This window comes from Nycticebus coucang, chromosome 2, assembly GCF_027406575.1.
Source record: "Nycticebus coucang isolate mNycCou1 chromosome 2, mNycCou1.pri, whole genome shotgun sequence".
Lineage (NCBI taxonomy): Eukaryota > Metazoa > Chordata > Mammalia > Primates > Lorisidae > Nycticebus > Nycticebus coucang.
Window position 1 is genome coordinate 174,497,319 of NC_069781.1, and position 22,848 is coordinate 174,520,166.

Sequence of the window (22,848 nt, forward strand, 5' to 3'; positions counted from 1 at the left end):
AATCATACAAGCTATGACATTTTGTGTCTTCAGCATAATGTTTTCAAAGGTTTATGCATGTTCTACCATGTAATCAGAACTTCATTTCTTTTTATGGGTAAATAACATTTCATTGTATTATAAATACCACATTTTGTTTATTAATTTGTCAATTGATAGAAGTTAGGGTAGTTTTAAATTTGGGTTTATTGTAAATGTTACTATATTGTAGTGTCTTTTTTTATAAACTTATATTTTTAATTATTTTGGGTGATATATCTAGGAATAGAAATGTTATTTTTAATTGGATTCTTTTATTGAGTTATAGATATCCTCTGTAAATTACTAATGCTAGGCACTTATATCTTTATGATTTTAAAATATTTACTTACATGTTTGGAATGATTTTTTTCTCGATAGTGTTCTTTGAAGTGCAAAAGTTTTTGGTGAAATATAATTTATTTTTCTCTTTAATTCCTTGTTCCTTAGCTATCATATCTACAAAGTCATTGCTTCATCCAAGGTCACTGAGATTTGCATCTAAGCTTTTTTCTAAAAGTTTATAGTTTGGGGCGGCGCCTGTGGCTCAGTCAGTAGGGCACCGGCCCCATATGCCGAGGGTGGCGGGTTCAAACCCAGCCCCGGCTGAACTGCAACCAAAAAACAGCCGGGCGTTGTGGCGGGCGCCTGTAGTCCCAGCTACTCGGGAGGCTGAGGCAGGAGAATTGCTTAAGCCCAGGAGTTGGAGGTTGCTGTGAGCTGTGTCATGCCATAGCACTCTACCAAGGGCCATGGGGTGAAACTCTGTCTCTACAAAAAAAAAAAATAAATAAAAAAATAAAAGTTTATAGTTTGGGCACTTACATTTATGTCTATCTTCCATTTTGAGTTAATTTTTATATGGTGTGAAATAGGAAGAGCAATTTCATTCTTTTTCCTGAGGATTCCCAGTTGTCCCAGCATGGATGATGATTGAAGAGACTATTCTCTCCCCAGTACGAATTGTCTGGATACCATCAAAAATCAATTCACCACAAATATATGGGTTCATTTCTGGACTCTTAATTCTATTTCATTGATAACGTAAGCCTATCAATATGACAATACCATACAGTCTTAATTTGGTAGCATTGCAATAAATTTTGAAACCAGAGTTTTCTGACTTTTTTGTTCTTTATCAACATAGATTCATCTATTCTGTGCCCAATTCATATAGTTTCTATGTTTATTATATAAATTTTGTATATTTCATTACTTAATCTATTTATTGTATATGAGGTATATGATGCTACAGTAGCTTTTGGAATTCATTACCCTAATTACAATGTAATTAAAATAATTATTATAACTAGTACCAAAAGTTTCCCCTTAGCAATCGCTTAAAGTATGCTGTGCACCCTACTCACTCTATTCACCTCAAAATGATAGGGTCTGGCTGGGTGCCTGCAGCTCAGCGGTTAGGGCACTGACCACATGCACCTGGGCTGGCGGGTTCGAACCAGGCCCGGGCCAGGCAAACAACAATGACAACTGCAACAACAAAAAAATAGCTGGGCGTTATGGTGGGCACCTGTAGTCCCAGCTACTTGGAGGTTAGGCAAAAGACTCGCTTAAGCCCAAGAGTGTGAGGTTGCTGTGAGCTGTGATGCCAGGGCACTGTACCAAGGGCGACATAGTGAGACTGTCTCAGAACAAACAAACAAATAATGATAGGGGCTGTCATGTCTTTATTTCACAGGTGGGGAAACTGAGGCCCGAGGCACTTGGTAGCCCATACCCCGGAGGGCTTTCAGTCCACAAGCAGCGCCAGGAGAGAATTTGAACCCCGGGCTCCCTCAGCACCACCCCCAGCCCCGTGGCAGGGATCCACAAGGCTTCCCCTGCTCCTCTTCCCCTCTCCCACATTCTTTCCCAGAGTGATCACAGGAAGTGACCACCTGTTCGCCCAGCGGCCCAGAAAAGAGTTCGGCCCCTCCAGCACCAGGTGAGTGCCCACCAAGACCTCCTCCCTATACCCTTGCCTAGGGCCCAAGGAATTTTCCTCCAGCTCCAGGAAGGCGTGGGGATCCTGGGGGTGACAGAGCTGGGAACTCCGGGTCAGAGGTCAGGCGCCACTGTTCTGGCCAGGAAGAGAGGGTGGGAAATCAGAGACAAACGCCAGTAAGAAAAGTAAACAACGACTGAGACCTAAAGACTTAGAGATCTCTTTTAGAGACAGAAAGAGCTGGAGATAAAGAAGGAGAGAACACAGAGATACACGCACACTCATAGACTGGGGAGTCGCAGGAAAAGACACACAGACACCAGAGTAAAGCAGACGGGCAGTCCAGAGCAGGCGCGTCCACACGGCGCTCGCCCTCAGACAAAAGCTGTCAGCTAGAACCGCCCTCTCCTGGCTGCCTAAGCCCTTTGCAGCTTTCGGGATGAGGCTGCAGGTGCCACCCGACTAAGACCTGATCTAGATGCTTCGCGTCTCTGTCTATTGTAGACCTTCTAGGGTCCCAGCCCCTCATCAAGCTAGCCAATGAAAGTGCGCTGAAGCCGGCACGGCCTTGTCTTCAGCCAACCAGGATTCAGAGGCTTCTCAAGGCCACGCTCATATCCTCTTCACTGGGAGCTGGAATCTGCATGCCTCCGCCCACAGACCCTGTCTACGCAGGTGGGGTCAGCCCTGCCTTTGTGGGTGTGGATACATCCTATCAGCCTAAACTATGTCTTTGCAACTCCATTACCCGGTGCCAGGAGGATGTACATGGCTCACGCTTCCGTTTTTCCAGAGGCCGCAGAACCCTTTGGCTGAACACAGAAACACCCACGAACACTTCCCATTTCAGAGGCCTTCCTCCTACTTTAGGATCCGAGTCCTACAGGCTGAATAAACTGTGTACAGCACGCTGATTGGAAGGTGCAGCTGCCCGTCTAGCATTTATTCCTCTTCTCTGTACTCTACGCCTGCCTTTTTTGGTGCATAAGGGAAGGAAAAGTTGCTACAATTCTGTAGGAGTGCGTTTGTTAGTCCTGCACAGGTATCCATGAAGGCTCAGGCGCGAGAGTCCTGGAGTGAAGGCTCAAGCCTTCGATTGGGTCAGTGAAGATGTCAGTCAAGGGATGGGCGGGTGCAAACGCAAAACAACACGCAGTACTGGTCACCGTACAACCGGGACGGGTGGGAGGGCGGGGACAGCTGGAAGAGCCGGCTTCTCTCGATTGGGCCAGAAGGGAGCCGATCCCGCCCCCCAGGCTGCGGGATTGGCTAGGGCGAGCCGCGTCCCAGTCGCGCCAACAGCCATCAGCACAAGTGGGCCTTGCTCGCCCCTCTCAGTAGCGGTAGCCAGGTCCGTGGAAAGGCGTGCAGAGGAGGCTCACTGGGCCCCGGAGTAGATCCATCGTAGACCCGGAGCGGCGCACGCCATCTCAACTGTGAGGGAACACCGGTAGGCGGCGGGAGAGGGACGCCAGGGGGAGTGAATAAAGCTCCGCACCCGGAAGTGCCTTCTGGGAGGCGTCGCACCCGGAAGTGTGGCGAATCTCCAGCCGTACCCGGAAGTGTGATGTTGCGGCCCCTACGGGGAAGTAATGGTGTCCGGCCAATTGAGATACTGGATTAAAACAGGTGTTTATGTATCTTCATTTCCTGAGGCCCGATAGAGTTCCCTTTTTGGAAAGTGTTGGCGGGTGCAAGCATGTGGTCGTGGTTTTGAATGACTCATCCTGTTGAAAACTGGGGAAACGAGCAGTAGGCGTGTGTCCAAGGGGGCCTGACTCCGTAAAGGCTTTTAAGAAGTTTCTTCTGCCGGTCGTCACCCTCGATTCCCCTCCTCCTCAGGGATGTGCAGATGGAGGCGGGAGGAGACACTGCTGCCCCAGCCCCCGGGGGCTCAGGGGGCTTGGAGGACACGCGGTTCCCTGGAGAGGAGACTGAAGACAGTGAGGGGGTTCACGCCGGCCCGCCACATCCCGGAGATGGGGACCTGGAGGAAACAGGTATGTTCTGTCCTCTCAGGGGCCTTGGAAAAATTCCTAAGAGTTGTCACTGTGCCGGGTGTGGGTGCGGGTTAAGGGAAAAGTTCAATGGGAGACCAGTAAGAGGTCTTTGGGGTTCAGAGGGAAGTCGCTTAAACCATAGGAAGAAGTTATGAGGACTTATGTAGTTTAAATCACTAAGGAAAGAAAAGAAAGTATTGATGTCAACAGATGTTCGCTGTGGGTTTGGTGTTAGTTTAGGTCATTGAGAATCAAAAGGGACTATTGGTGTCAAAGAGGGTCAGTGGGGATTTAGGGTGTTTAGGTGAATAGGCGAGCCAGTAGACCCCAAAGGGGCCATTTAGAAGTTAATGTTTTGGGGGGGGCAGTGGTGTTGATTAAGTCGTTCAGGTGGGAAAACGGATCAGTGGGGTTCTTTAGACACTCAAAGGGTATTTATATTTATACCAGTGATGGGTTGTTGGGGAGTCTTTAAGGAACCGAATGTTAGCGAATGTTAATGGTGATGGGCAGGTGGGCTTAAGTGATATTGTTTGAAGAGTCAGGGAATCGGTAGGAGAGTCTTTGAAAAGTCAGATGTTAGTGGATGTGTAGAAGATGTGTAAAGGCGTTCACTGGGGGAATCATAGGACGTAACTGAGAAATGGAGTCACAGGGAAGGATCAGTGGACATATAATAAATGGGGGATCTTTGAGGACTTAGGTGTTATTGATAGGTAATGGCAGTTACTGGGAGGAGGTAATTGGTATTTGAGGACATGGAGTGTCAGTGAATGTCAGTGAGAAAATGGGAGAATATGCAATCTTTGAGGCTTTTTGAGGAAATTAAAGAGGCATAGTTGCAAACAGGTAATGATGATGGTCACTGGGAAGGGCAGTGCATGTTATTAAAGTCCTGTGTGTTAATGGGTATTATGGTGATTATTGAGGGGAATATCAATGAAAATTGATATTCACTCCCCTCCCCTCAATAATCAGGTCAGGGGAGTCAGTGGATTTCACTGGGGGGGCCCCAGGGCAGTCTTTGTTCATTGAGGGGTAGGGGCGACACTTGGAGGTCTATGTCAACAGGTAGAGTCTCCCGGCCCCCCTTTCTCGGGGGACTATTAGAGATTTGGTGGGTCCCTGAAGACAGGATCATACAGGCAGACGATCCACCAGGGGCTCCCTTTCAGGATCCAAGGTCAAGGACCAACCACACAGCCCATCACCACTGCCGCATTCAGAGGGCCCGTCAAGTACCTGTACCTGTCAGCTCTGGGATTCTGCAGTCTCTGAGAGTAGTCCCATGGGCAGCCCTGGAGGTCAAGGCGGGGATCCCAATGATGAGGACTGGCGCAGCCAGCGGAAGCATGTGTTTGTGCTGAGTGAGGCTGGCAAGCCCATCTACTCACGGTATGGTAGTGTGGAGGCACTGTCAGCTACCATGGGTGTGATGACAGCCCTGGTGTCCTTCGTGCAGAGTGCAGGAGATGCCATCCGCGCCATCTATGCTGGTGAGCAAACAGGTGGGAGGCAGAATGGGGGACAATGGGAATATGGCTCACTGGCTGGAGGATTGTCTAACCAGCCATGGTTAGGTCTGTCATATCTGTCTGCCTGAAGCTCTTCCCAGCCAAGGGTGAGTGGGCGTGTGTGGATGGTCAGCCAGGGGTCTGTCAGGGGTCCATCTCTCTGTTGGCCTGCTATGTTCTGAACGATTGAGTCCCCAGGACTTAAGAGACCAGCTGGATACTTCTTTCTTGCCTTAGAGCATGACTGAGGGGGCTGTTTGGCTGAATCGGGTGCCTTTCTGTTCTATCAGTCCTGGCTCCACCTCTCCCCAGCCCTACCCATGCTCTGTGCTGTGTGTCTAACCTACCTGATCCCTTGACCTTCCCACCATACCTCTACACATGTCCAACTCCCCCAGATTGTCCTTACCTTGGTTTGGGTACCCATAGAGTGACTGTGTGGACTCGGGACAGGTGTGCACGTGTGTTCGGGGGAGGGCAGCCTGTGCCCCTCTGGTCATTCCTGATCCATCTCTACCCACCCCTGGCCCACTCCCTCCCTCCCCCAGAGGACCACAAGCTGGTGTTCCTACAGCAGGGCCCACTGCTACTGGTGGCCGTGTCACGGACAACCCAGTCAGCAGCCCAGCTGCGAGGGGAGCTGCTAGCTGTGCACGCACAGATTGTGAGCACGCTGACACGTGCAAGTGTTGCCCGCATCTTTGCACACAAGCAGAACTACGACCTCCGCCGCCTGCTGGCTGGCTCTGAGCGCACACTGGACCGACTTCTGGACAGCGTGGAGCAAGATCCCGGTGCCCTGCTCCTAGGCGCTGTGCGCTGCGTGCCCCTCGCCCGCCCGACACGGGACGCACTGGGCGCGCTGCTCCGGCGTTGCACAGCACCCGGTCTGGCACTCTCGGTGCTGGCAATTGGTGGTCGACTGGTCACAGCGGCCCAGGAGCGGAATGTGCTGGCTGAGTGCCGTCTGGACCCAGCTGACCTGCAGTTGCTGCTTGACTGGGTGGGTGCACCAGCCTTTGCAGCAGGTGAGGCATGGGCACCTGTGTGCCTGCCCCGCTTCAACCCCGATGGTTTCTTCTACGCCTATGTGGCCCGCCTGGATGCCATGCCTGTATGTCTGCTGCTGCTGGGCACCCAACGTGAAGCCTTCCATGCCATGGCCGCCTGCCGGCGCCTGGTTGAGGATGGGATGCGTGCCCTTGGTGCCATGCGTGCCCTTGGGGAGACTGCCAGCTTCTCTAATGCCTCATCACCCAATGCCCCAGCCTACAGTGTGCAGGCTGTGGGTGCACCTGGCCTCCGGCACTTCCTCTATAAGCCCCTGGACATCCCTGATCACCACCGCCAGCTGCCCCAGTTCACCAGGTAGGCCCTGATCCTATGGGCAACTGAGTAGGTGGAAAAGCTTGTCTAACCAGGAAGTTCAGCGTCTCACACGCATGACTCAACAGAGCGAGCCAGCCGTGCTCTAGGAGGGAACTGAACAAGTCTCTGTCTAATGGTAGAGACTTAACCACAAACCTAAAAGAATCCCCCTATTCTAGTGGAGAGGAGGAACTAGTACTCAGGGTCTAGTTTGATGGGGAAAGCTTGGCCTCCAATCACTGAGAATTCTCAAGTCTGATGGGAGAGATTCAACTCTATGACTTAGTTGAAATCCCTAGAATGAGAGAAGAAATGGGCCACCCAAGAGAGCCCTGGACTGACCTTGCTTCCCACCTCCCTCTGTCCTGTCAGCCCTGAGCTAGAGGCCCCGTACTGCAGGGAGGAGGAGCGGCAGCGGCTGTCGAACCTGTACCACCGCCTGCACGCCCGCCTCCACAGCACCTCCCGGCCCCTGCGCCTCATTTACCACGTGGCTGAGAAGGAGACACTGCTGGCCTGGGTGAGTTGAGCAGAGCTCTGAGTAATTCCCCACTTAAGCCTCCTCCACCTACACTGTGTCCCTTCCAGTCATAGTGCCTCCATCAAGCACATGATGCTTCTGCTGGGCTGTATTGCCTGCAGCGCTGTCCCTCCCATTACACGTTGTGTCTGCAACCCTGTATTAACCTCACCTTTAGCAAACACTGCAATGTCTGACTTTCAAGAGGCCCCGTTAATGGCCATCTCTGGGTCTGCTCATTCGTCATGGGCCCTTCCAGTGTGTCTGGAGGTATGCCATCAGCCACCAGCTCATTTTGACTCCATGAGTCCTCAGCACTGCCCAAACGCTTGGCCATATGCTATGCCCTCTACGTAGGGCAGGTATCCCCTCCTAGAGTCTCCTTCCTGTGAGTTTGTTAAAGGTTGGCTAATCGGGGAGGCCAGTGAAGGTAATGCCAATAGAAATGCACCTTCCCTCAGGCCCTGCCAGTTAGCACATTACTTATTTAGTAATTTATTGTATGTCTGTTATATGTCAGGCATTCGTCGGGGTCAGGATTGTATTTAAAATTATTTTTAACTTTCATTTCAGGTCATTTTGGACTGGAAAAGAAGTTACAAAAATAATATAAAGAATTACTAGAAGGGAGCCCTTCCCCTATATAACCATAGTAACTTAAGAAATTCAGGAAAGTAACATTGGTACAATAATGTCTAATCCACAGGCTTTGTGCAGATCTCCCTGATTGGCCCACTCATGTCTTGTCACTGGTCCAAAGTCCAGTCTAAGATCCCACAGTGAATTTATCTCTGTGTCTCCCAGTCTTGGTTATTGCAGTACAGTTTCTTCTTTTTTGTCTCCAGTGACCTTGGCACTTTTGTAAGGTACCAGCCAGTTAGCTTTTAGAATGTCCCTTGGTTTTTGTAATGTTGTATTGTGAGTAAATTAGTTTTTATAATGTTGTATTGTGAATAAATTGAGGCTATGCATTTTTGGCAAAAATACCCCAGAGTGATGTTGTGCTCACTCTTGCATCGTATCAGGAGGTACAAGATGTCTTTTCCCCCGTTGATACTGTCACCTTTGATAGTGTCCTCCACATTTCTCCAGTATAAAGTTAGCATTGCCCCCTTTTAAATTAATAATACCTGTGGTGATTATATCGCCATGCTGTTTTTCTTTATACTTTTGCCCACTGATCTGTCAGGTGGTGATTTTTCTGTTATTCCTTCTACCTTTATTGGTTGAGATTTTACTGTAAGGGAGAAATTTTCTTTCTCCAATTGTTGAATTTTTAATTTTATACCAGTACGTCTTATCTCGTGGGTTTTCCTTTAATTCAGTAGGCTAAAATCCTTTTCTAGCATTTAGTTTGATGCTCAGATTGTCTCTGATTTAGCCACTGGGAGCCCTGATTTAGCCAGGCCAATCCCTGTGTCTCCTTGACACATCCCCCTTGCTATGTGAGCCTGCCTTCCTTGACTTTCTTTGTACCAGTCCTAGACTCTGTCATTTTTAAGGATTCATTGTACATTTTGGTGGAGACTGGTGTTTAAAAAAACAGATATGGTAGGCCCAGGATTTTTAGTTAGCTGGTTAGGGAAAAGACGGCACCTTAAATGGGGCAGGGAGGGAGGGGGCTGTGTGAGTATCTGGAGGAACATAGGAGGGAAAGGACTGCAGATGCTGTGTGATGGGACTGAGGTTGGCTCTGTTAGAGGAATAGCAAGGAAAGGCTGGAACAGAGGGAGTAAAAAGGAGAGCAATGGGAGGTGGCCCAGGGAAGGTGCTGGTGACTTTGTGAGCTCAAGTTTCTCAGGCTGGTGTGAGGATTCATTGGAGTTCCTCTTTATACAGGATGGCCATAAAGTGCGTGTGCAAGTTAAAATAGACAACCCTATGCTCAGGCTAGATCAAAGCACACATGTGTGAAGCTTAGAGTAGGATCATGTATACAACGACTAGTCACTGAATGTTAAGAATTATTGGTCTTGGGCGGCACCTGTGGTTCAGAGGAGTAGGGTGCCGGCCCCATATGCCGGAGGTGGTGGGTTCAAACCCAGCCCTGGCCAAAAACTGCAAAAAAAAAAAAGAATTATTGGTCTTGGACAGTGCCTGTGGCTCAAAGGAGTAGGGTGCGGGCCCCATATACCAGAGGGGTTCAAACCCAGCCCCAGTCAGAGACCGCAAAAAAAAAAGAATTGTTGGTCTTATTATTCCCACCCCACACATGAGCAAACTGAGGTCCAGAGAGTACGCACCCACACACAGCCAGCATTATCCAGTTGAAGTTACCAGGTCCACCTGACCCCTTGGCCCAACTGAGAATCCCTGGACAGAATAACAAAAGCCTCCCTCCCTTAGCCAGTGTCTAGGCAGCACCAGATGGACTTGCTGCTAGGTACATCTTCCAAGCAGCAAGAGGCAGACATGGCGCTGGGTTGGGGTAACCAGGATTGTCCATGGACACCTCTGGCCTATCTGACCCTGCCTCTTCCTCATTTCCCAGGTGACCTCCAAATTTGAGCTCTATACCTGCCTGAGCCCCCTGGTGACCAAGGCAGGGGCGATCTTGGTAGTGACCAAACTCCTGCGCTGGGTGAGGAAAGAGGAGGACCGGCTCTTCATTCGTTACCCGCCCAAGTACTCCACGCCTCCAGCCACCTCTACGGACCAAGCTCCCCATAATGGCTTGTTCACTGGACTCTGAGAAACAGAGCTCCCAAAGTGGGCAGTGCTTGGAGCAACCAGCTTTGGTTTTACCTTCTGTCTTCACCCTGGAAACCCAGATGTGGGTGTGTCTGTGGCTGGTCATTGTCTCCCCAGGCAATGGGGCAAGATCTGAGGGCCTTCTGGCAACAGAGATGGGTGGCAGCAGCCCAGTGCACCTCCACCTCTGAGGAGACCCTTAGGCTTCCTCTCCCTTCCTTCCGCCTCACCTTCTCCACTTGGTTCGTGTTCCAGCCTCTGTCACTGGCTGTCCTCTCAACCTTGCTTCAGGGGTCTGCTGCCTCAATGGAATCTCAGCCCGCAGTGCCCAGGGCTCTGGGGTGGCCCAAAGGGGTTGTGGAATTGGGCATGCAGGGGCAGCCTGGCACAGGCTTATTTTTTAAGATAAAACTGTACATAGAAGGCCTACAACCGACCTTTAGGAGGCTAGTTCCTTCCTTTGCCCTTCATGTGCACCTGTTCATCTTTGCCCTGCCCAAAATACCCCCATCAGTGCTGGCAGCTGCTATTAAGAAGGTGGCCTCATGTCTACCTGTGTAACCCAGGGTGTACAGCACATGACTTCTCACTGTGGCTGGGATCCAGCCTTTTTACAGAGGGGGTGCACTCAGCTTCTAAGGCTCATTTTACTCATCTGTAAAACAGATAACTAATCCTCTCCCATAAACTCTTTAATGAAGATTTGTGAACACAATGGAACTTAACTCATGTACCACCACACAGCACACACACATTTGTCCCAGACTAACAACCTGCACAACGCAGCAACCTAAAGCGAGAAAGACCTCCCCACGATGTCTTGTGTACACACAGCCCTCACTCCCTGACTGGCCCACACCCCTAGCCCTGCACTTGTTGCACTAATTGAAGTTACAGCCTCGTAGTTGTACACGAGCGCTGTCGATGAGGCGCGCCAGGCGTTCTGCGCTTGCCCAGAGCCGCCGTCTGACTTCAGCTGGGTCAACTGAGGGCCCGAACGCGGGCTGTACGCATGCGCGTTGCAGGGCCTTCGACCCTCACGTGGGGTATTTTTAGCCAATTGTCGCGTAAGGCGGACGCGTTGGAAAATGGCGGGGAAGTTGGAGTCTTTGCGCGGGGAGTCGCCACGAGCCGCCGAGGAGGCTGAAAGCGGTAAGGGCAAACATTTCTCTCAGGACCGGGGCAGAAAGGCGGGAGGATTCCTATCATTAGTTATAAAACAATAATAGCAGTAGTTTTTTTTTTTTAAGCGAAATTTTAAGCCCTTTGTAACGTTTAAGCTTTCCCCGAAGTGGATAAGTAATATGCACAGTCTTATCATTTAGATTAGGTCTTGTCAACTGTATTGAATATATTGCTTATTTTAAAGTAAATACTAGTTGAGTATGCATCTCTTAAACGAAAGGGGAGAGGGATGTTCACAGAATCTCCCTGCAGCGGCCAACCCATAGGAAAACTCGCTGTGGCGCCCCGGGACCATTTTACACCCCGCTCACATCACACCTGGCCTGGCCTGAACTCCTTAATCACAAACGGCCCATCCGCAGCACAGTCAAGGATGTTGATTTGAATAAGGATGCCTCAACCCCTAAGGGGGTTGGGGAGGATTTTGCCTAGAACTTAGCGGAAGTTGCAGTCCAGCCAAAAAATAAACACAAAAATCTCCCAAGGCAATAGTCCTCTGATATGCCACTAGCATTTTTTTTATTATAGAAATTTTCAAAATGTACCAAAGTCGAGAAAATAGCATAATGAAAGTCCATGTATCCATACCTCTCCAACAGTTGTCGACTTCCTGCCCTCTTTTTATCTATCTAAATACGCTTTCTGCACACTCTTTAAACTGCCATATTAACAAACACTAGATTACATCCTGCCATACTTACCATACACACATCAAGAAAGTGGTTATTGTCTGTCCTTGGATCTGAGCTCCGTGAGAACAGACTGTTGACCTCTGTTTTTCCAGCACCTGATACAATGCCTGCTCGGCATATGATAAGTTCTCAGTAGTGAAAAATGGATACATGAATAATGAAATAACTTTAAAGCAGAGTGCTCTCTTAGATTAGAGCCACCTGTAGAGTGTCAGCATTCAACAAAGGACAGATGGGAATAAGACAGATGTAAGTAGATCTCATTTTTTTAGCATAGAGCTGCCACTGTGATTTAAAAAAAAAATTAGTAGCAACCTTTCAAAATTCTTCAAAATTGATAATATGATTAATGTCACCAGCAAGGAAGAAATTTGAAAAATGTATCAAGTCACTTTCTAACCCATCAAATTGGCTTTATAAAGGAAGGGATAATATCTAATATTGATGAAACAGGGAGAACTGACCAGTAAAGGTCAGTTGCTAGAAGCAGTTTGGCAAGGTATTTTTTGCATCTGAAATTCCATTCTACATCTGTGGTCACTGGGCAAGGTAGTCATAAGGGATGCATGCAGCACTAGGAATGGCCTTCAGAATGTTGATAGAGACACCACCAGGAACAATCACAGAAGTAGCTATATCTAGGTATAGTCATACATACTATGGAATATCTATATGATGGCTTTTTTTAAGAGGCAAAAAGAAAATAATTTAAATTCCAATTTAATTTGAATTATTTAAAATTAAATTGTCAGTGGATAAGATCATTATTCATTGATAGAGAGTAAGCTCCAAAGAGATCATATTTTGATTAGAGAAAAGCCATTTGGAATCTAAGCAATAAAGAAAGGGGGTATAGCCCTAAGTGAGTGAATTGCACAGAAGACTTGTCTGAAGACCTAGGCCTAAGTGATAACTCTGGACAAGGGACTTGGATTAGGGGGTGGTGCAGAGTTGCAAGTATTTTTGTGGATTTTTTTTTTTTTAAGAAAAATGTAAGTATTAATAGTACTGTATACTTTAAAAATATAAGGGAAAAAGAGGAAAAATTTGGCGTCTGAGGATCCTGTATTAATGTTTGATCACTATTAACATCCGGGTTTTGATGGTTATTCTGTGGTTACCTGGTAGAGTCCCTCTGCATCTAGGAATATTAAGGAGTAGTGGGCCAAGATGTCTACAACTTATGGTTCAGAACCACTCATAAGTGGGGAGTCTGATAGAAGAACAAACGGGAGCATTGTGACCTATTTCTACAACTTTGTACATCTGAAATTATTTCCAAATAAAATGTTTAAAAGGGTGCTTATACTCTACACGCTGTTTTCTTTTGTACCATGCAAACTTTTTAAATTTTATCATGGTGTTAGATGGATTATTTAAAAGATTTACTTACCACCCACTTTCAGCACTATTTCATGACTAGCTCTAGAAAGCAGTGGAAGGGAAAAGCACAGATGGAGCTTTTGCACAAGTGGTTGCAAAAGCCAACTGTCAAGGATGTGAGGACCATCAGGGGAAACTGAACATGGTCTAGATCCTGAATGATCACACAGGACGAGCATTAACCTCTTTGCGCACGATTATAGGATTGGGGTCATCTAAGAAAATGCCCTTAAGTAGTTGAGACTCTTAATAAAGTATCTGGGAATAAAATGACAAGAAGTCTGAGGCTTGCTTGAAAATACTTCAACACAGGAAAAATAGCTGAAGCAAATGTGGGTGGGTATTAATGAATGTGGGATCTGGGCCATGAGTACATCAGAGTTCACCAGAGTATCCTTTCTACTTTCATGCGCATTTGAAAGTTTTTATAATAAAGTATTAAAAAGAAGCTATTATAAACACTTGCCCTTATTATTGAAATAGCATTAACTGTTTATTTCCAAATATTAAGAATATTTTTAAAATTAAAAACTCTTTGAGATATACAGACCTGGTTATTCGTGTCTGGAGAAGGCAGTGTTATTTAAGGGCAAGAAGAGAAGAGGAAGTTTCATTTTTAACTTCACGTATTCTGTAATATTTTGATTTTCTTATATTTCACATGGGTAAAAAAAGTAAAAATTACACCACTACATGAAATGCTTTCTACTAAAAGGTCCAAGCGTTGTCACCAAAGTGCTGGCAATGGAAAGGGGAGTGACTTGGAAAAGGGGCTATAGGTTACCTTTGTTCTTCTAAATTTGTTCATTATGATAAGGAATTAAAAATTGAGATGGGAGGTTAAACTAATGCATAGTAACTTATTAAAGATTTCAAGCCAGACCAAAAGATGTAAAGAAAGTGAATATACTTTGAAACATTTCAACAATATTTAACCACTTCAAGCTAAAACCCACTAATTTACAACATGATTTTTAATGGTTGCAAAGAATTCCATCCTACTATCATGCTATAATTAACTATACCCCTCAGGTATCTTCAGGTTACTCTCATATTTTAAAATTGCAAGCAGTGAAACAATGAACATCTTGCCCACCATCCGTAATTACTTCTTTAACTTACATTCCTAGGTGTAGAATTTCTGATCAAGAGGAATCAGTTAACGTTTTGATACTATCAGAAAATTTTAAATGAAACACTGTTTCTGACTATCAGATTGGTAAAAAAAAAAAAAAAAAAATGAAAAATCTTGAAAACATACTTGGCTAGTAAGACTATGAGGAGGGATTCATTTGTGGGCCTGAAACAGGTGGAAGGCAATTTTCCAACATCAGTCAGATTTGATAGTATACATACCCTTTCTCTAGGTGTGTTCAGTAGATGCCCTGCATTATAAGCACAAAGATGGAAGTACGGTAATGCTGTACTAGGTTGAATTGTGTGCCACAGCCCCCTCCCCCGCACGTCCACACAATTTTAAATTGCACACAAACTTCATGGCCACCCTGTATTAGTATTTTCCTGTCTTTTTTTGTTGTTGTCATTTGAATTTTAAAAGTAGCACATGGTTATGTTAAAATATATAGGAAAGTATATATGGTGAAAATTGTGTTTGAATCACGATCCAAATAGGGTGTGTTCATTGCAACTGATTGCTATATGGCTCAGGTCTTTTTTAATTTAGAGAGTTTTCTCTTTTCTTCATTTTTTTTTGTTTTTTGGGGCGTTTGGGGGGGGTTTTGGGGGAGTTTTCAGTTTATTGAAGAAAGCAGACTTCCTGTGGAGTTCCCCACAGCCTGCGTGATGGTGATTGCATCCTCAATGGTGTCCCTTCACCTGATTGTCTACCTTTTGTATTTTTTCTGAGTTAGTATTTAAATATGGAATCTGGATAAGACTCCATTTTTTGTTTTGTGCACAGATTTTTTGGCAAAAATCCTTCATTGGTATGATTGTGTTTTTCCATCAAGAGACTCATAATATTTAGTTGTCTTTTTCTTAATGTTAGCAGCCTTCTGAAACCATTGCCTAGACCTACCAGTTCATTAAGAATTTTTAAATGATGAGCTTCGTGGGTTATTATGAAAGTTTTGAGATACAGAAAAATCAAGAAACAAAATCCACACCTCATTCTGGCTGGGCCCTATAACTCTGGTTTGTATCTCCACAGGGCAGGCCAAGTCTTCAAGGAGTACTGAAGAGCTGCTGGCAATGGTGATGAGACTGCAGAAAGGTCATGTGTCTCCTTGTGTCTGAGTGTCGGCCTGGGGCTTCAAGCCAGACAGATAGGGTTCAAACCCAGCCCCCTCCACTCACAAACTTGGGAAATTATCCCATTGTCCTTTCTCCTTCTTATACAATTTAATTCTTTGAAACAAAAATACAGCTCCACAGTTCAAAATTCAAGTTCACGGGAGGGAAAAACCTACCCCTCTGCACCCTCCACATACACTTGCATCCAGCATCTATTTCCTTGACCTAAGACAACTATTTTTCAATTCTCAACTATCTTTGCAGAGATTTATTTTTTAAAAAGTACATGTATGGGTGTGTATCCTCTGTCCTCCCTTTTTACATACAAATGACAAGTGGAGATGCAGATGGCCTTGTACCTTTCTTTGTTCTTGAGGGGACCTAGGGTCAGCTTGCATCCAGGGCTGGGGCACTGCTGGCCAGGTTTGAGTAAGGACTCTCCGCCAACCATCCTTAGCTTAAAATGCTATAATCTATTGGTCTGTTCCAGATAAAAGGGAACCCCCCCTCCCTCCTGTGGCTGCATGCAGAAGACGTGGGTTGGGACTGCTGCCTAAGCTAAAATTAGGTAGAGAAATTGCAGGAATGGAAATGCATACTGACCCACCCTCACCAGCTCCCGTAAAATGAAGACCCCCCCAGTTATAATCACTGCCATGGAGAGTACTCACTCTCTTGGAAAGTCACAGAACTGGAGTTGGTGGCCTTGAAAAATCTGCATTAACTCCAAAGTGCCTGTGAAGTTGGGACTGAGACCCAGCAAGGGTTGGGCAGCTTTTTGCCCCAGTGCTGTGATACTGTACCAACCTTGAAGCAAGAGAGGAAGGAGGAGGAAGGCTTCTCTATACCAGACCTGAAACAGAGACTATGAAAAGTTAGAGGTAACTCCCTAAAGGGACAGTGACCTCCCTGTCACTGAAGAACTTGGCAAGCTTCCGCCCACAACATGAAAGCAGCATTTTCTCTATTTCTTGGATGAAGTCAATACCGGGGTCTAGGTTGACAGACGTGCGACCAGCTCTGCCTGGATTTTGACAGAGTGGGGCATGTCGAGGTTTCTGTTCACCCCACACTCAGAATTACATTGGAAGCCTCCACCTTGGCCCAGGAAGCCCGGGGTGATCTCACTCCCCACGTTCCCACCTCCTGTCCTGCAGCTCTCCACTTGCTCGCTGGACTGAGCCACACCAGCCCCTCACCACCCCTTTGGGCACATGCTTCAGTCTCACTTGTTCCCCCCCACACACTCTGCACCCCACAGAACCTCAGGGCCTGCTCCTCTTACCTGACTAGGAGCCTTTTACCTTTTGCTCCTCAACACCTTACCTCTCTGTATTTAACTTGATGGCCGTGACCGCCACCTGAATTGATTCATGTATCTTTGTTCAGTGTCCATCTCCCCCACCCAGAATGCAAACCTGGCAAGGATCTCCAGAGCTTTGCACACCCAGGTGCTCAGTATATGCCTGTTAACTGATAGCAGCAGAGACACAGGGCCAGCACCTACTCCCTTCATCTGCCTTGGTCAGCCAGGTGTCTGTCATCTTAGCTCATTCTTTCTTTGTTTCTTTCTTCAGAGGGAAGTCTGGAGCCACAGATCGAGGACCTGATTAACCGGATTAATGAACTTCAGCAAGGTAAACTTGGACACACAGACTGACAAGCTGGGCCAACAGAAAGGGCCTGGCTTGGAATGCCTTCAGTTCCTTATCCAGGCCCTTCCAGGGTTGTTTGAAGATGAATGTGCACTGTCACAGTTGTGAAGGAACAGCAAGGCTTGAGGCTGCACTCACACAGTGTCCTCTTCCTTTCTTTGGCCTAGAGAAGAAGAAATCTGGTGAAGAACTGGGAGAGACCCGTGCTCTCTGGGAGGCCCTGCGTAGGGAGTTAGACTCATGTAAGTGGGGCCAAAATAGGGCCCCAGACAGCCATGGCCACTGCTGGTGTCCTGTGCACACCTCAGGGCCTTTGTATAGGCTGTTCCCTTGTCCATAGTGCTCCTGGTCCACATGATCTGGACTGCCTCTTGTGGTCTCAGGTCATCTTTCAGCTCTCTGGGCAAACACTACCTGACAGACCTTGATGGTCTCATCTAATAATAGATTCCCAGTCTTTCTAGGTCACTCTCACTCCCCTCCCTTTGTTTCTTCAGAGCCTTTATTTCCACCTGACATCATGTATTTATTTCTTTATATTCGTCTGCCAATGTAACCTTGTACATTCTTCACTCCTTCAGGATCCCCACTCCTTCAGAGATTATAGGGAATGTGGGAACAGGGGGAGAAGCTGGAACAGGATGGTCCTCATAGAAGATGGGTGCAGAGATGGCAAGAAGATGCCTCCCTCTCCTGGGGCTGTGTCATCCCTTCCATGCGACTTTTTCATTTGCATGAAGTTTCAATAGGGACGCTAGGTGTGGCTTCCGGGGGCTGAAAGTGCCATTTTGTTTTTCAGTGAATGAAGAGAAAGTTCACCTAGAGGAAGTCTTGAGCAAAAAGAAAGGTATTCACTGGTGGCTGTGTCTTCCTTATTGTACCTTACCACCCCACAAAAGCCTGTCCTCCCCAGAGCAGCCACGAAATCCCACTGAAACCTGTATCAGGTGCTTTCCCCTCTGCTCAGGTCTGCCCCTTGATTGCCACCTCACTCGGGGTAAACACCCAGTCCTCTCTGTACCCTCCAATAGCCGACATGACATAGGGCTCCTGGTTCACTACCTCTGCCCAACCCCAACTCTCCAGGAGCCCTCCCAGGTACCCCTTGGTTATTTCCCCCCTAGAGGCACTGAAGATCCTCCAGTTGCAAGAGAAGAAAAGTGAGGCTCAGAGGTAGGAGATCCTTCCCCAGCTCTTCCCCACCTCATCCCCAGCCTAAAGTAGGAGGAAGCAAGAGCTGGGGAAATGAATCTTGGACATACACTCTTAATTTTTCCTTTCTGCAAAATAGAGCAGACAACTTCTCTGACTATCTCTGATATTGGGTGGTAGTATTAAGATTAATTCATTCATTTAATCCTTCATTGCTAATTTCCTTATCAAATATATTCTAACTGGTGCTTTTCCTGTTAGCTATCCAGCTCCTTCGCTATCATTCTGCTTATTTTAGGCTCCCAGTCAACTTTTTATTTACCTGTCCCTCTACTCTCCTGTCTAGCCAGTCACTCAATTCATCCATCCATCCACAGCCATCGTATCTCCAACCTTCTCTCTAATCATTTTCCGTTCATCCTACCATCTTTTCAATCATCCATCTGCCTAGCCGTTCATTTTTTTCAGCCATCATCCAGATATCTATCCATTCTTCTAGTAATTCTTCCTTCATTTCCCCACCCAGCCACTAGCCCTTGACACATCATCTCTCCAACCAGTCACTAACCCATCCACTTAACTGTCCATCCAACAGTCTGTCATTTCTCCATCCTCTGAATATTTACTAAGCACATTCCTGGGACTGGGGGTCTCAGGTCTTGGTGCATCATGACTGTAACTGTGATGAAACCTGGTGATAGGCAGTTAATGTGTGAGTATACTTAACGACACTACACACACCATCTGACGATGATGAGTTTTTATACATGTAAGAGAGATTGTGGAATAGGATTGTCCTCATAGGAGATGCCTCCTATGTTTATTTACCTAATCCTCACAATGACAATTATAGAAGTTAAGGTCTAATTTCACCCTCCCACCACTATCACTATTTTATATGATATGATATTTTATATGAGGAAACTGAGACCCAGAGAGGTTAAGTAATTTGCTCAGGGTCATAGTGGAGTAGCAGATCCAGGCTTCCAGCCAGGAGTTTATAATCTATGATGCTTAATTACCATATCCCTTTCTTGGGAAGGCATGGTTTAGTGGGGGCTGAGATGAGCAGCATGATGGCCTTGACAGAGGCCCATGAAAGTTCATGTTTAACAGGAGAAAGGGGAAGGGTGAATTCTATGAACACATGTCCACCCCTGCTGGAGGGAGTTGGGAGAGTCAGAAAATACAACCCAGGGTTGTCTTCGCCTTCTCTGGAAGCACATGTTTCAGGAGTCCATGGAGAAAATTTGTGCTAATAACTTCAGACCACAGGAATCTGGAATAACTCCGAAGCCTGGTGCCTGGTGGTCCATTGGGTGGAGAGTGGGAGTGGGCTTGCATCAGGAAGAGGTTGTGGGAAGAGCAGCTATTTGAACTGAGTTTGCAGGGTAATACCCATGATGGGGCTCCTAGCAGAGGGTTCACCAGACAGGGATTTGAAGTTCTGTGCATGAGGAGCCCCAGGCATGGGTGGGTCAGGTGGTGGTCTGGCCTGTGTCCTCTCATCCCTGGTGTGGGCCCCCAGGTTGGATGTTGAAGAAGCACTGGAGGATGTGATGGGCCAGCACAAGGACCTCTGGGAATTCCACGTGAGCTATTTACCTCCAACCAAAGCCAGTCTTCCCCTGGCTTCAGTGTCTTCACTACTCAACCCCATGTCCCCCCCTGCTCAGGCCATGGGATAATCTTTGATTCCTTTCTCTCTCTCTCTTTTTTTCTTTTTTGAGACAGAGTCTCACCCTGTCAGCCTGGGTAGAGTGCCATGGCACCACAGCTCCCAGCAACCTCAAACTCTTGGGTTCAAGTGATCCTCTTGCCTCAGCCTCCCAGGTAGCTGGGACTACAGGCACCTGCCACAAGACCTGGCTAAATTATTCTATTCTTGCTCAGGCTAGTCTTGAACTGAGCTCAAGCAATCCACCTGCCTCAGCCTTCCAGAGTGCTGGATTACACGTGCGAGCCACCACTCCAGGCCTGATTCCTTTCTTACTCACCCACCTGCTCAATCCCTTGGTTGGGACCTCAGATCTGCCCACTTCTCACTCGTCCAGATTGTTGGAGTAGCCCTTGCTGACCCTGCTTTCTTCTGCCCACCTAGAGTGGCAAATGGGAACCCTGAGAAAGCCATGACAGGTCACTTCTTCCTTCAGTGGAGATTGACGGGTGCATCAGGCAGTGTCCTGGCAGGGAGAGAAAGTTGTGGACCAAAAGGGCCACGGCTTTGCTGTTCCCAGCTGGTTGAGGGCAGATGGCAGGCCCAGACACTAACCAAGAAAACCACTGGCCAGATCATGTAATATCAGTGGGGAAGGCCTTGAGCAGTGTAGAGGCCCTGAGGCTAACGTGTACAGAAAAGTGTGAGGAACAGGAAACGGGAGTGGAGTCGGGGTGAGTAGAGTGGGAAGGAGAGGAAGTGAGAGGTGTGGGGGATGTGGGTCTGCAGCCGCAGCAGAAGCTGCACGTTGAGTTACTGAATAGTTGAACGAATGATGTGACCTAATGTAGGCAAGGATTTTGTGAGAAAACCAAAGGGGGTTGGAGCGGGCAGTGTGGCGTACATTAGATTTTCATTCATTCCCATCGTCCTCCCAGATGTTGCAGCAGCGACTGGCCCGAGAGATCCGAGCCCTGGAGAGGAGCAAGGAGCAGCTGCAGGCAGAGAGTGAGACCCCCGGGTCAAGGTGGGCGGTGGGCGGGGGCGGAGGCCTTGCCCCTGACCTCTGGTCCGCCCACAGGGAAGCTGGTGAGCACCAAGCTGCAGGTGGTGGAGCGGAAGCTGCGCTCACCGCCCCAGGTCGAGGGCTCCGGGGCAGTGAACGAGGGGTGAGAAGCGGCAGGGAGGCAGGGAGGCAGGGCGGCGAGAGAGGGGCAGAGGGAAGGAGCTGGGGATGGGGCCCCGGGCCCACCTCCCCTCTTGCTTGGGGTCTCTGATATCTCGGTGGTTTCCTTCCAAGCCCTCCTGGACTTTCTCTTCTTCCTCCTTTGCCCCTTCTCCGTAGGCTGAAGGCGGGGCTAGGGAAATTCGGGGAGCAAGTCTGGAGCGCCCCAGAGGCCGGGGCTGGCAGAGGAGAGGTAGGGAGACCGAGGAGCCAAGGCGAGGCGAGCAGAGGTTGAGCCAAGAGGGGCGGGTGGGATCCTCGGTGGTCCTTTCAGAGTGGATTCTGCGGGGGACAGGGGTGGTGGTGGTGGTGCTGCTGCTGCTGCTGCTGAGCGCTCCAGAGGGAGCCGCAGAGGCGGCTGCGCAGGGTCAGGGGCTGGCGGGGGACAGGCAGGCCGGCCTGGAGCTGACGCGAGTCTGCCTTGTGCGGGACAACCTGCTTTTTGTACCTGACTCCCAGCTCCCGCAGGCAGAGCCTGAGGTCCCAGGAGCCTGCGAGGAGGAGAACCTGCGGCCGCCAGCGGGTGACCCTGACACCCACTAGGCCTATAGGACCCGCCTCCTCAAGGCCTTCCCTCAAATTCTGCCAAGAAATAAAGGCGTTGATTTCTTACTGTCCTCTGGCTGCTAGGCTCAGTCCACACCCCAGCGGGTGGGAGGTTAGAGGCGTCTTGGGGGCGGGGAGGAGGGGTCTGGGGGGCGGGGCTAGGGCTGACCCCGCCCACCAGCGGAGCCCCAAACTCTCAACCTTAATAAATGTTCCAGAGCAGCTCAGCGAACTGGTGACCCACCCCCCACCCCCGGCGGTACGGCAGGGCCTCCCACCTCCACAACCTGGTCTCGGATCTCTGAACTGTCCATTTTTATAAACAAGGGCCACAAGTAACGTTTTACAAACCCAGTCATGTCCTCGGGTCCGGTGGGTCTCTGGTCTTGAGAAATCCGAGGCCCCCAAAGCCTCCCCGCCACGCCTAGGGCTGTGGCTCACAGCTGTCGTTACACCCTTGCCAAACGTTGACACGTGTCCTCTCGGGCGGGACCTTTCCCTTCTGTGCCATGCTTTGGGGCACACGTTATCTCTGGATCTTCTCGGGGCTCTGGACTGACCTCCGGTCTGACCGAGAGGACCCAACCCCTAGGGGCACTGTGCCCCAGGCTGCTGCCGTTTGCTGAACATCTGTTGAGTGAACAAACATCGCTGATTGTCTGCTCTGTACCAGGCCTTAGATTTTAAATAGCTTGGTCTGGGAAGTCTCAGGGAGAAAAGATGAGTGAGTGAGCCTGCTAGGTGATTGGGGAAAGTGACACCTGGAAGACGGCATGGCTCGTGCAGAGGAAAGGGAAGGGGCTGCACTTAGGCCACAGCAGAGAGAGGCTGAGAATTGCCAGGGCCTTAGTCCAGCTGTGCCTTGTCTAACGCGTGTAGCATTCTGTAAAGAGGAACTCCTTGCACACAGCAAATAGTGTTAGCTATCACCTATTATTGTGATGATTCACTATTATTCCCAATTCCTAGGCAAGGGAAACAGACTTATTTATAGTCAATAAGTGTTCAATAAATGTTTCATATGCTTTATTATTACTCAGCTGC

At 48.3% G+C, this 22,848-nt stretch overlaps 2 protein-coding genes across 14 annotated transcripts; both read left to right on the forward strand.

Annotated features, from left to right (window-relative positions):
• The first annotated feature begins 3,252 nt into the window (after positions 1–3,252).
• Positions 3,253–13,234, forward strand: MON1B (MON1 homolog B, secretory trafficking associated). 3 transcript variants are annotated; one of them, XM_053608704.1, is made up of 6 exons: positions 3,253–3,592; positions 3,806–3,963; positions 5,139–5,459; positions 6,026–6,845; positions 7,218–7,365; positions 9,857–13,234. In XM_053608704.1, exons 2-6 carry the CDS (start codon positions 3,816–3,818, stop codon positions 10,055–10,057), a joined length of 1,638 nt encoding a protein of 545 aa, XP_053464679.1. In that variant the 5' UTR covers positions 3,253–3,592; positions 3,806–3,815; the 3' UTR covers positions 10,058–13,234. The 3 variants fall into 3 exon arrangements, with proteins under 3 accessions (XP_053464679.1, XP_053464682.1, XP_053464684.1); XM_053608707.1 differs by having other exon boundaries at positions 3,259–3,413; XM_053608709.1 differs by having other exon boundaries at positions 3,260–3,399.
• Positions 11,081–21,875, forward strand: SYCE1L (synaptonemal complex central element protein 1 like). 11 transcript variants are annotated; one of them, XM_053608719.1, is made up of 12 exons: positions 11,081–11,208; positions 15,487–15,549; positions 16,060–16,137; positions 17,147–17,206; positions 17,392–17,466; positions 18,024–18,071; positions 18,349–18,397; positions 19,905–19,968; positions 20,972–21,041; positions 21,115–21,202; positions 21,334–21,451; positions 21,718–21,875. In XM_053608719.1, the coding sequence occupies exons 1-12, from the start codon at positions 11,145–11,147 to the stop codon at positions 21,799–21,801; spliced, it is 861 nt and encodes a 286-aa protein (XP_053464694.1). In that variant the 5' UTR covers positions 11,081–11,144; the 3' UTR covers positions 21,802–21,875. The 11 variants fall into 11 exon arrangements, with proteins under 11 accessions (XP_053464694.1, XP_053464700.1, XP_053464706.1 ...); XM_053608725.1 differs by having other exon boundaries at positions 21,727–21,875; XM_053608731.1 differs by having other exon boundaries at positions 21,379–21,451.
• The last annotated feature ends 973 nt before the right edge of the window (positions 21,876–22,848 follow it).